Here is a 12172-nt window from a genome sequence, read left to right as displayed (position 1 = left end):
ACAGGTCACGTGTGCCTGAAACGCTTGAAGGATAGCGTCAAGTAATAACGCTGCCAGTAACCACATCATATACGGAGCATGAGAGGAGTCTGGAGTTCACTTCCCCTGTGGATGTGTGAGGTTTTTCCTACACTTTACCATGTGCCTCTTTGCCTAAACTTAACCATCTGTGACTTTCTTGCCTAATCCCAACTGTTGTCACTGTGCTGTTGAGTAAAAAGAAGGACCAAGCTGCTTTGCACATAGTGGATTTGTTGGCATCACTGTAACAGCATCCCTGATCCCAGCTGCCGAAGAAGGATACCTAAAACATCATAGATAGACACCAAAGGTCACTAACAGAGTGGTACCATGTGATGAGTTTGGACAGAGAACATGTTGGTCATAACCATTTGGCATTCATTCAGACTTCATACGGCCTGTTTCCCAAGATTCAACTCCACAGCCTCAGCCTGTATTAGCATGTAGTCACACATGAAATTTTAGCATTTCTAATGTGTCTTCATGTTCAATCAGTGCTGTGCATCTCAGGCTCTGCCGGGGGGGATTGTTAGCTCAAGCTTGCTCAGATTTGTCACATGAGCAGGTTAAACACCACCAAACAAAATAAATACTGTTTCAATCAATGGTTAAAATCTTGTTGTGAGTATCTTCACTGAAGTACACAAAGCGTTTTTCGCATCTGCCACTCGACTGTCAAAGACAATTGAATAAAACATTCAGAGTGTCACAAGTGTCATTACAGGAAGTGTGCAGTTTTTATGCACTCTATGAATTGTGGTGTGTTTTGTCAAGTCTACAAGAAGCCATTTAAATCACACAAATCTGCTGTTTATATGTTGTTCTTACTGCTTAATCAGCCTGAACAGGACAGTTTGTTCTCCCTGCTGCTGCAGTCGACTGCTTCTGAGGACAGAGACGATGGATGTTGGAGACAGTGTGGACTGAACAAACTGACTTATTCCCAGCCACAAGACAAAAATCTGTTTTTGTGAATGAGGACGGAGTCTCCTGGGTTTGTCAGGGTGCAGTGCAGGGACATTTGGCTCTTTGATGTGACGTCATCAGTCCTCAGTGGGGGTTGCTGAGCGCTCCATTGGTCATGGTCAGTTTGCTCCACCTCCTCTGACTGAGAAGTTTACGATTCTGTTGGACCTTTACCCGGACATCGAAAACCTCCTGGATGGCTTTCTTGAAACAGTGAAAATTGTAGTCAATCAGTCCTGTAAGGGACACAGAGAGGACCGTGACATTATTATATTCTTTTTTTTTTATTACTTTTTCAACTCACAACAGGTCCAAACATAATCATCATCATCATAATCTGTCATCACTACACACACAATTGGTTTGGGCTGAAAACATCAAGAAAACTCTATCTTAAGCACTGGACAAAAATTTTAATTCAAATAAATCTGACAAAAAAATAGTCAATAAAACAAAAACACACAAAACAAAATGAAGCAAAAAAAATTAAATAAAATGTAAAATAAAATAAAATAAACAAACATCCACAACATACTCCAAAGTCTATGAAGTGCAAATCTAATACATGTCTTTGTCCATACAAACAATTCAGAAAATAAGCCCCCCTACTGTGTCCACATGCAATGCGCATGAACGGCGTCAGATGATAAGTGAGACAGAACCGGCACTAGCCACTTTAATAAAGGGTTTTTAATGTAATTCCCCCTCATTTTTCATGTTTTTGGAGCACCTGGATTTCCTTCTAGTTAATCCTGTTGGTTCTGGTTTTCCATGAGCACCTGACACAAGTTTCTGGCCTATGCTATCATAGCTTAGAGAGCAAGCAATCATCTCTCTCTCTTTGGCAGCTGTTATTGTGTTTCACAACTGTTAACTGCCAGCCAACAAGCTTACTGAGTGTTTCTTTTTCCACAAAACCATCTTTGACTGAGTGGACATGCCCAGACTCTGGCATGCAGAAAGCAACAAAACAATAACCAAGAGTCTGGCTGTAGGTATGGCCAATTAGTTAACTACTTTGGTCCAGACTGAAATATCTGAACAGTTAACGATACACATTCATGTTCCCCAATGTGATGGTAATGTGATTTGGAGTTCCTCTGACTTTTCAGGTCAATATTTTTATTCATCCAATACCAAATACCAGAAAAACAAATGACAGCTTGTGTTTTGTTATTGACAAATATTAACATGATAACATGCTATACAAAGATGTGTAGAAATTGGCTTTGCTATGCCTGAATATAGCCTCCCAAAACCGCTCGGCGTAGCTGTCTTCAGCAGCTCTTAGTCTTGTGTTATTTGACCAGCTCATAGATTTAACATTATTTTCCAACAAAGGAGAAAATTAGTGCCATTATTGCTGAAATTGTCATCTTAAACTTTCAACTCCTTGGAGTTACTAAAACACTGCCTTTATTCACATAGTATATTATTAGTTATGCAGGTTATAATAACAATCCTCTCACTACTTGAAAATGACGCCTTCCATAACTGCATATCCTATTCAGGGTTGTGGGGGGGCTGGAGCCTATCCCAGCTGTCATTGGGCGAGAGGTGGGGTACTTCCTGGACAGGTCACCAGACTGTCACAGAGCTGACACATGAAACACCTGCAGGAAATTTAGAGTCCCCAGTGAACATAACCTGAATGTCTCTGGACTGTGAGAGGAAGCCAGAGAACCTGCCGAAAACCCACAGTGACACAGGAAGAACATGCAACAAGACACAACAGACTTACAATATTACAATATAAAAACATTTAATTTAAACAAATAATTGCTCACCCCTTACTTGAAAACCTGAAAAATGCAAATGGTTGCATTTTGGGAAATATAAACCTTGACCATTGGGACTAAAAGTATTTTAGTATTTTAGTTCATTCTGACGGGTGTCAAAAGTTTCTGAAGTCTGTCTCTTGTCCCCAAACTTTATCAAAACGCAAAATTAAATAGCTAGAGTACACCTTTAACATATTGTACAGATGATATTTTTGCCATGCAATGAGAGGATTTCAGAATTTTTAGCAAGATTGGAGATGCTGTGCTGAATGACCATGAGGTTAGTTTGAGAAAAAGAGTGAGTGCACATTTGTCTGAAGTGTGTGAGTGTACTGATCTTTTGTCATTAGAGGGAGAAAACAAAGCTCAATAGTGTAAAATAACCTTTAGTTTACATTTAATTAGAAACTATATTGTTGATAAAATAAAAATGAAATTTGAAATTAATAATAACATTAATAACATTTGAAATACCGGCTTAGTAAGCTACACAAGATGTAAGATCAAGAGATGTTAAGAATCTATTTTCAAGCTTATATTTTATCACTGTGTAGGGACAAATCACAAAATGCAGTTATACAATAAACAAAAACAAAATAAGTAATAAAGTTAAAGGCACAAACAGTGTCTGAATCACTCTGCCAAGATTGTAAACAGCTTATGGTATGTGCTACCCTGACTTCACAGAAACAGTCTTCCTCAGATGTGAAGCTGAACAGGAGATGATCTCAGGGGCAAAAAACCCCAAACTTCCATTGTCAGTCACTGAGTACCACTATACACACATTATCAAGGCACATAAAGCATAAGATGACTCTCATATATGAGGAAATATGCATATACATGTATATATATAAACACACATACACATACAAAAACCATATATGCACACACACACACACATATATACACACACACACACATATATACATACACACACACACACACACACACACACACACACATACATACATATACACATATACATACATATACATACACATATCACATTGACCATACATTCATAAAGCAACCAGATGTCCAACAGAAAATTACAGGAAACATGAAAAATCAGTATCTTCATTAAGACCAGGATAACTGCAAGCATCTAGCTGATGTAACCAAAAAGCCTCCCTTTGATCAAGTTTTTGTATTCTGTTGCCCCCTCTGACCAAAGGTTTGATGTGCTTGGAATCTATAGTTTTGCCTTTTTGTGTTGTTTAACAGTTTCTGTTAAAGTTAGCCTATTGAAGTTAGCATTAGCAAGTTGTACAGCTAATGCAGCTGTAGACTCCACTGTTGGCTAACAGGCTGGATCAATGTTGGAGTAACAGCTACATCATAATAAGAGAGAATAAAGCCTGTTTCCCACTGCACAAAAAAATCTCCTTACCCTGACTAACAGTAGAAAGTGTACAATCGGCATTCACACTCAGGTCAATTGACTCAGCATTTATGGAAACACAACACAAAAATATGTTCATTTTAGCCCTTTACCCAGCGAGATACAATGACGCACCACCACAAAATACAGCCTGCCAAAGCATTGCTCAAACAGCAGTCCATTAGTCTGCACTGAGTTTGAAATTTGAATGCGAGACTGAATAAGTAAGAGATATATAAAAAGGAGACACACACACACACACACACACACACACACACACACACAACAAAAACACACTCAGAGAGGCATACTTATCTGCTGTCGTGTACACAGCTCTGCTCTACTGGCAATGGGAGGGGAGTATATGACCTATTTTTAGCAAGTTTGCCCATGTTTAAAAAACCTTCATACATGAACACATTTTGCTGAGAAAGGGGATTATGTGAGTGTTGAGCCAGTTAAATAACAACAGTACTAGGTTAGATGTGTGGAATTGCTCTTTCTTACTTTGTTTTTTTTTGGGGGGGGGGGACTTTTCAGCAAAGCTCAGCTGGCTTTGTTGTTACATGAAAGTCCTTCTCTGTTCTACGATCCACACTAGTATGTGTGTGTTTCTGCTTCATTGTGTGTGTCTTTATTTACTTGACAGTTACGCCCTGAGGATACACATTTGAAAAAAAAAGGTCAAACTGCAGGAAAGTTACAAACAGTGATTCCTTTGCTTGGTATCATTGCTTTCACTAACATTAGTGTCCAGCCGCTAACAAGTTCATAACCTAAAGCTGTAGCCACCAGCTGGACTGTCTAAAGTTACACTGAGGCCAAAGAGACTATCATGATTCACAGATATGAACTGTAATACCAGTATTAGTGATCTACAGCAGCTCAGTTGCATGTGTAGAAATACCGTCAGGGTCAGTAGGTTGCTTCTGTTGCAGTCAAACAACGCTGAGTCTCACAAGATAAATGCCACTTTTTGCTTATACCATATTTAAAAGCTTTGGTCTCAGCTTTTGGGTGAGGAACAGGGAGCCAGTGGAGGTTCTGGGGGACAGGGGTGATGTGATCACAGGAGCGGGAATGGGTGAGCACACGAGGAGCAGAGATCTGGATGTACTTGAGTTGATTTAGGATGCTCGTTGCTGAAGCTCTTGTTTGATGAGGTTCTCCTCATCATGGACCCACCAGACTATTGCGGTACAGGTTTCAGGCTTCAGAGGTCAAAACTCCAGCAGTACTTGTAGTTTAAAGAACACCTTAATCGCAAGTATCACACTTCAGTCAGGAAATGGTCTAAAGACAAAAGGGCAGCCAGTAGCAACAGGAGAGTATCAGTAACCACAGGAAGACATGTCAAAATGACTCCTGAGAGAACACACTGGCAAGGCTAAAAGGGCTTTAACAAAGCTGCATAGTAACTTGCTGCCTCAAGTTATTTCAATGAGTGGAAGGCTGGTGAGGGAAGGGTTTTGAACATGGCGGTAGAGGTATGAAGCGGTTGCGCCCACAGTGATGATGTAATATTAGGAGTGTGGGGGCGCCTATAGGGCGGGCAGATGGGGCAGTGGATGGGTCCAACAAACTAAACAACAAAAAGTCTAATCCCACCATGTGCTTGTGTTGACATCAGCAGCATCTTAGAGTGTAAAGATGCAGAAAGATACCTACAGCATAATATGTAGACACAAAAGTCCACCGCAGAGCAGCAACATGTGATGACTTGGTGTGAGTATGTGTTGGTAGCTGGCCAGGGTAAGCACTAGACCTGAGATGATATGCTTAGTTTCCAATTTGATACTATTACGATACTTGGGTGCAGATTCAGTATGTATTACATTTTTAAATATGGTGATTCTACAAGTGTTGTGATTCAATATTAAGATTTAAACTTAATGATGGGAAGAAGTTGAATCAGACACTTTCAGAGACTGTTTATCGTGCAGCATATTTCTATAAACAGTACACATCTCATATCAGTCAGTCTTTCTGACATTTATTTCAGTAGCATAATGTACCGTACAGAAAATTGGCTATTAACAAATGTAAAGAAGAAATAACTCATTTGAAAATATATATAAATTGCAGGGAAGAACTCTGTGACCTTGCTGTGTAAAAGAAGCTGTATGTTAAAGTTGCATCATTAAATAAACTTTTCTTACTTACTAAAGTGTACAAGTAGAATAGAGTGAGTTTAAAAAAAAAACTTTCTGATGTAAACTTAAATTGTTACATTCAGCTGTCTATGCAGTGTTTGCACTGTTTTCCACACATTGATTTATTGTTGGCAGCTCTAAACTTGATAACAGGTCAACACAGTTTAAGCTTCAAACTATGTAGTTGCACAATGACTGCAAGAAACACAAGACCTGCAGAGGCAGAAACATAACCCAAACAGTGAACCCCTCAGACATCTTTTTAACGATTAGATGAGAGCAATCTGTCACCGGGTGAGTTAGAAATGATCATCAAGTTCAACACTGCCTTTAACATAGCAAAAAGGAACTCCTGTTCACAAAACTGAAATCCCAGATCACACTGGTGTGATAGAACTGGTTGAGTGTGAATCCAGCCTATTCTACCTATCATTTATGGTAGATGGTGCCTTTGACTTCTCGCCCAAATAATGTGAGATTGTCTTTGCCTGTGTCATTGACAACAGAAGACCGTCTGATATCATAGATGGAAATATTAAGGTTGAACATGCCCATGCACTAGGAGTGTGTGTGTGTCTAATTTGATAATGATAAATGATAAATTCAATAATAATTAAAAATTTGCTCTGAGGGGATTTAATTTATTTGACACACATACACTCTAGTGTTAACTGTGAATGTGATGTCCTCACGACAAACAAACAAAATAAAAGCATCACTTTTAAAATATTGGTCCAGTTTGTGATTTTTTTCTGTCTTTATTTTTTGCTTTATCCTCAGCTGAAAACAGACCTCCAAGACCAGCTTCAACAAAAATATCTTGTAAACTGTGCAACAGATAGACTGTGGAGCTGTCACTTACATCAGTGGAGCAGTTCAACTTTGCTGCTCTTATCCACTTAAATGGCTGCTCAGGAGCAAGGTGAATGCTCTATTGAGAGAACTTCTTGGTATAATCTGTATTATCGTTTTTTTGCAGGAAATCCACATCAAGATCATCCCACAATCTGCAACAGCCTGCAAAAGAGGCCTCTCATCACAGACCACAATCAAGTCAGGGAAAGTCTGCATACTGATGCTGTGGAGGACCTCTGTACGATCAGTGTTGAGGAGCCAGAACTGATGGACCATGATACCACACAGGATGTTAGGCTGTTTGATGTTTAATTTGTTGTTTTCTTTGAAAACTCAATAACACAGGATAATCTTATTTATGAAGGTAGTATTAAGGGCAGAGAAATTTCAATTCAGATAGAAATATTGTGTAAATTCTGAGCCTCAAGTCACTGCCAATCTATACATCAATGAAAAACTAGGGTGCACAACTTAATAAAAACTAATAATCGGGATATAAGGTCACTGACTGATACCATGCTACACCACAAAAAGAAAAGATGCAATGAAATGTGCTGGTGCAACCAACTTAGAAAGTGGGCAGCACCACTGCTACAAGTGGAAAAGTTAGTGTAGAGCCCTGCCCAATAATGAGCCCAAGGAAAGAGTCACTTGGATCTTCTCTTCCTGCTATCTTGATACAAAAATCAGAATCAACTGCGCCTGATCAGCAATTTCTATTAAAATCAGCTGTTATTTGGTTATGTGTTAATGTGTGGAAGCATGTGCATACATTATACATTATGTTTGTCAGACTGCTGTTATGTGCAAGGTGATCAAAAGCAGTATTAGATTTGGGCAGCATGTAATATTTTCTATTAACCACTTCATTCTAATGCAACAGAAACAAAAAGAGAGGCATTCAATAGCACTTGGTTTCATTAAAAATGTTTATGCAAGTGCCACGACAACACTTTTAGTAGCAAAACCAAACGTATATTTCCCTGCTGTAAGAAACATAAACATGTTTTTGACAGATCCTTTAAGTTTTAAAGTTTAAAATATCTCTAAACACAAGCAATGGTACGACAACTCGATCTAAATAAAATACAGTCGAAAGCTGGCAACAAAATATACAATGAGAGTTTAAACTTTTTTGTCATCGATCTGTGTACAGCATGCTACAGTTCATGGAGGAAACAATGTGTTTCTCCTGGTCCCCGGTGCAAAACGAGGGATGAATGATGCAACTTTCAGTGGGGGTGAAGCAACACTCAGACTCAACATAACGTGCAAAACAGGATGCAAGATAAGGTACAAACACGTAGTGCAATACACAGAACAAAGAGTTAAACAAATAGATCCTAAAGATAAGCAGTTCCTCTTTTTAGTGTATGTTCATGGTCTCATTCTAGTAGAGATTATTTTTGTCATAGATAAAATTATTCTTCCCTAAGTGATCTCTACTTAATTATATTTTTTATAAACCTTTATTTATTTGGATAAATCCCATTGAGATTAAAATCTAATTTTCAAGAGACCAGAGTTCACAACAAAGACATCAAACAAACAGTTTAAAATGTAAAAAAAAGGAAAGAAAAAAAAAATCATTGCATATAAAATTATAATTTTTTTAAATAATCAGAAATTATAATAAAGCAAAAATAATAGAGTACTTTCTTTAACTGGATAGGTCCCATTGAGATGACCGGAGTGCATTGTAAAGACATAAAACAAACAATTTAAAATGTAAAAAAATCATTCTAAATAAAATAATAAAAAACAAAAATTAGTATATTAATACAAGTTAAAGCTTCAAGGTGTACTGCACTTCGTTCTATGTTCGGCTGCAAAGAATCTAAAGGCTTTCTCCAAACCAGTGTTTGTTCTAGGAACCTGCAGAATTAGCCAGTCCTGTGAATGTATGTTATGTGTTCCAGCTCTCCAGCCAATAAGTGATGTCAGATATGAGGGCAATTTTTGAAAGAGCTGTTTTATACAGAAATAAAAACAGAAGCTGTTCTCTCCTAATGGAAAGAGAAGGCCAACCCATTCTTCGATAGAGAAAATAATGATGAGTGCCAGAACTGTCTCCAGTTATAAATCTAAGGGCTGAGTGGCAGACAGCGTTTAGGGGTGCACGAGTGGAAGCTGATGCATGTCGATAAATCACATCACCATAATCTAGCACTGAAAGAAAGATTGCTTCTACAATTTTCTTTCTACAAAATAAAGGAAAATGGGATTTGTTTGTGTTTGGCAAGACTCAGACCACTCTCCTTTAGCTTTAGATCTGAATTTTAAATCTCAACCCAAAGAATTCTCCTGTTTTCCTAATCCCATACAAGTCTGATTCTCACTTTTGCATCTGTATAACTTAGATTTGTTATTAGAAACTAACTGAACAAACATTGCAAACTACAAACTAACACAACAACATTAGCCCCAGTTTGCTTGAGAGACTCTTGAGGCTGTCCCTACAGAAAATCAACAAAGCAGAAAGAGAAATTATTCTTACTCGAAATCTGATTCATCCTATATGGACACAGAGAAAAGAGGTCAGTCTCACAACTGACTACTCAAAGAGAAATTGTCATGCTTCTATGTCTGTTTCTTTTTAATTTCTTCATTTTGTCCATTTCCTGTTTTAGTCTTATTTTGTTAATCTCTGTCTCCTATCATTTCAGGTTTACACATCTTGTCAGGTTTCCCTCCTGTGTGATTACCTGCCCTGCCGTGATGGCTTTCACCTGCGTCTTGTTATCTTCCTCTCCTCTTGTGTATATAAGTTGTGTGCTCCCTTCCCTCTGTGCCAGTTTGTCTTTGTCTCTTGTAGCAAGTGTTTGAAAATTATTCCCTCATGATAGCTTCCCTGTGCCTGTTTTCATTGGACTGTTCTTTGACTTTTTGGATTTGTTTCAGCTGTTATGAAATAGAGAAAATTCACAACAGCTTTGTTATTAGAACAAAACATGGCGCCATGCTGCTGAATTCAACAACTGGCTGAAAACTTGATGCATGTGTACTGATTTAATCTCAGGTGTTTTTCCACTTTCTCAACACTGTCATCTTCCACGTGCTGAACATGTTATAAAAAGTCTAAGTTTTGGATGTTGCTTGCTTACTGAAATGCACCTTGAAGTCATAGTTCAAGTCTACCTTAAAGTTTTTATACACACAAGCACGTATCTTTGAAGTCTTTCATATAAGAAACTTTTTTAAACAGAAGTTTTTGTCATTTTTCACATGATTCCACTGTCAAGGTCAAACCAAAATTGGGGAGAGAATCGAGCCTAAAGATATCTAAGGATGACTGGAACAATATTTGTTAGGGTCAGGCTAAAACCACCAACTCAAGATCCTAATGGGAGTTCTGCAGGAAAAACATAGTTTGATATTTTGTGACAAAATTGAAAATGTCCCGCTTTTCTGTCCATATTGTCAATAGATTACCAAAGAATTAATAAATAAACATTTTTTGAAATAAGGTGGATTGTTCTTTTGTCAAAATATACTTTGGGCATAACCCTGGGCAATCTCACAATCCAGTACAAATACCTTTTCACTGCACTTTTGGCTTAGCCACTGTTATATCACACTGCTAGTTTCTAAGGTGCATTAAAAAGTACTTATTGACTGTAAATAGACTGACCTTTTCTCTCAAAGCTTTCCTTGCGGACAAAGCAGACCATGGCGAGGAATTTGGTGACCTCCTTCAGGTACATGACTGTAGTGTTGTTCAGGTGGATGATGGCCATGGACTCCTTGTCATAGGGTAAACCCGCTTCACTGTCCATCAAACTTAAGGAGAGGAGACAGAAAAACATACTTCACTCAAATCCAAAGAGAAAAAAAAACAATGTATCATCTGATATACAATAGTGACTCTGTTTGAGTGTTTCAGGAAACACTCATGGTCATATTCACAAAAGGATGACAGCTTTTGTGGACAATAAACCCACACAGATAAACTAACACCTGCAAACTATGTCAACATTATTTTATACAAACTGAATATACGAGTGGACATCAACAAAAATATGAACAAATAAATGAATACATAAACAAATACAACAACAATAACATTAATAATAATAATAATAATAATAATAATAATAATAATAAATTCAATTCTTTATTCCAGACTCAGATAAAAAAGACAAAACATTGCATTCAATAGATACATACACAAACACAGTATAAAAGCATGGTATAAAAATAGATAAATCAATAATAATGTCTTACAAAGAGACAACTGTATCAGTGTCTCCACAGCTGGGATTGGTGATGTGTAGTGCTATACCTTAGGTTAGATAGAACTAGTATTATTTCATCCTCAGAGAAATAGTTTGTGTGTGCGTGTGCATGTGTGTCTTTTTGTCTCGCTGTCTAATTTAAATTTCTTGCTTTTGAGGTATGCCTCTGCACCTTGTCAATTAAAATCCTCTTGCTCACCATGTAAAAAAAAAACATTGCTTTTTGTAAGTGTCCTACCTACTGTGTTCTTGGCGCAAAAGCATCATTTATACTTTGGCGCATGGATAACTGGATAAAAAAAAAAAGGGGAAAATTACACTGAGCAGCAAAACTTAATGGACGCATTTGTGCTGTGAAATCCTAAGTGCAATATTTTCTTTTTCGTTTTCTTTTAATCGGACCTTGAGACGGGGCGGATGGCACTTGTAAGTGATGCACAATTCATGATGTTATCAGCAGCCGCAATCCGTTTTTCGTGAATTTTCCCCTGGCTGTGCTATTACAACATAGAAGCACACAGACCTCTGATTTTAGTATTCAACCACATTCATTTCAAGACGAGCAATGCGGAAGCAGTGATTGGAGAAGTCTGAGGACAGATAGGAGCCTTAGAATTCAAACAACACGCTGAGCAGCAGGACCTAAAGAAACTGAACACTGGACAAAGAGGACATGCTGTTCTTTCTTGCTTTTCTCTCATAATCCGTTTTCACAAAGGAAGTGAACAAATAAAAGAAAACTTTGTTTTCTTCATTCCCACGATGAATAATAATTTT

General features: G+C 37.8%; 1 protein-coding gene across 1 annotated transcript in view; it reads right to left on the bottom strand.

Annotated features, from left to right (window-relative positions):
- Positions 1 to 543: 543 nt before the first annotated feature.
- Positions 544 to 12172, bottom strand: part of rragd (ras-related GTP binding D) — a 43750-nt gene continuing 32121 nt past the window's right edge. Inside the window, exons 6-7 of the mRNA XM_042501177.1 lie at positions 10792 to 10940; positions 544 to 1223 (exon numbers count right to left, since the gene is read on the bottom strand). Coding sequence (XP_042357111.1) covers positions 1072 to 1223; positions 10792 to 10940 — 301 coding nt within the window. The 3' untranslated portion in view covers positions 544 to 1071. The remainder of the gene's footprint in view (positions 1224 to 10791; positions 10941 to 12172) is intronic.

The sequence above is a fragment of the Plectropomus leopardus genome, chromosome 14 (assembly GCF_008729295.1).
Source record: "Plectropomus leopardus isolate mb chromosome 14, YSFRI_Pleo_2.0, whole genome shotgun sequence".
NCBI lineage: Eukaryota > Metazoa > Chordata > Actinopteri > Perciformes > Serranidae > Plectropomus > Plectropomus leopardus.
Note: the sequence above shows the minus strand (reverse complement) of the source record. Positions and strands in the feature narration are given on the sequence as shown.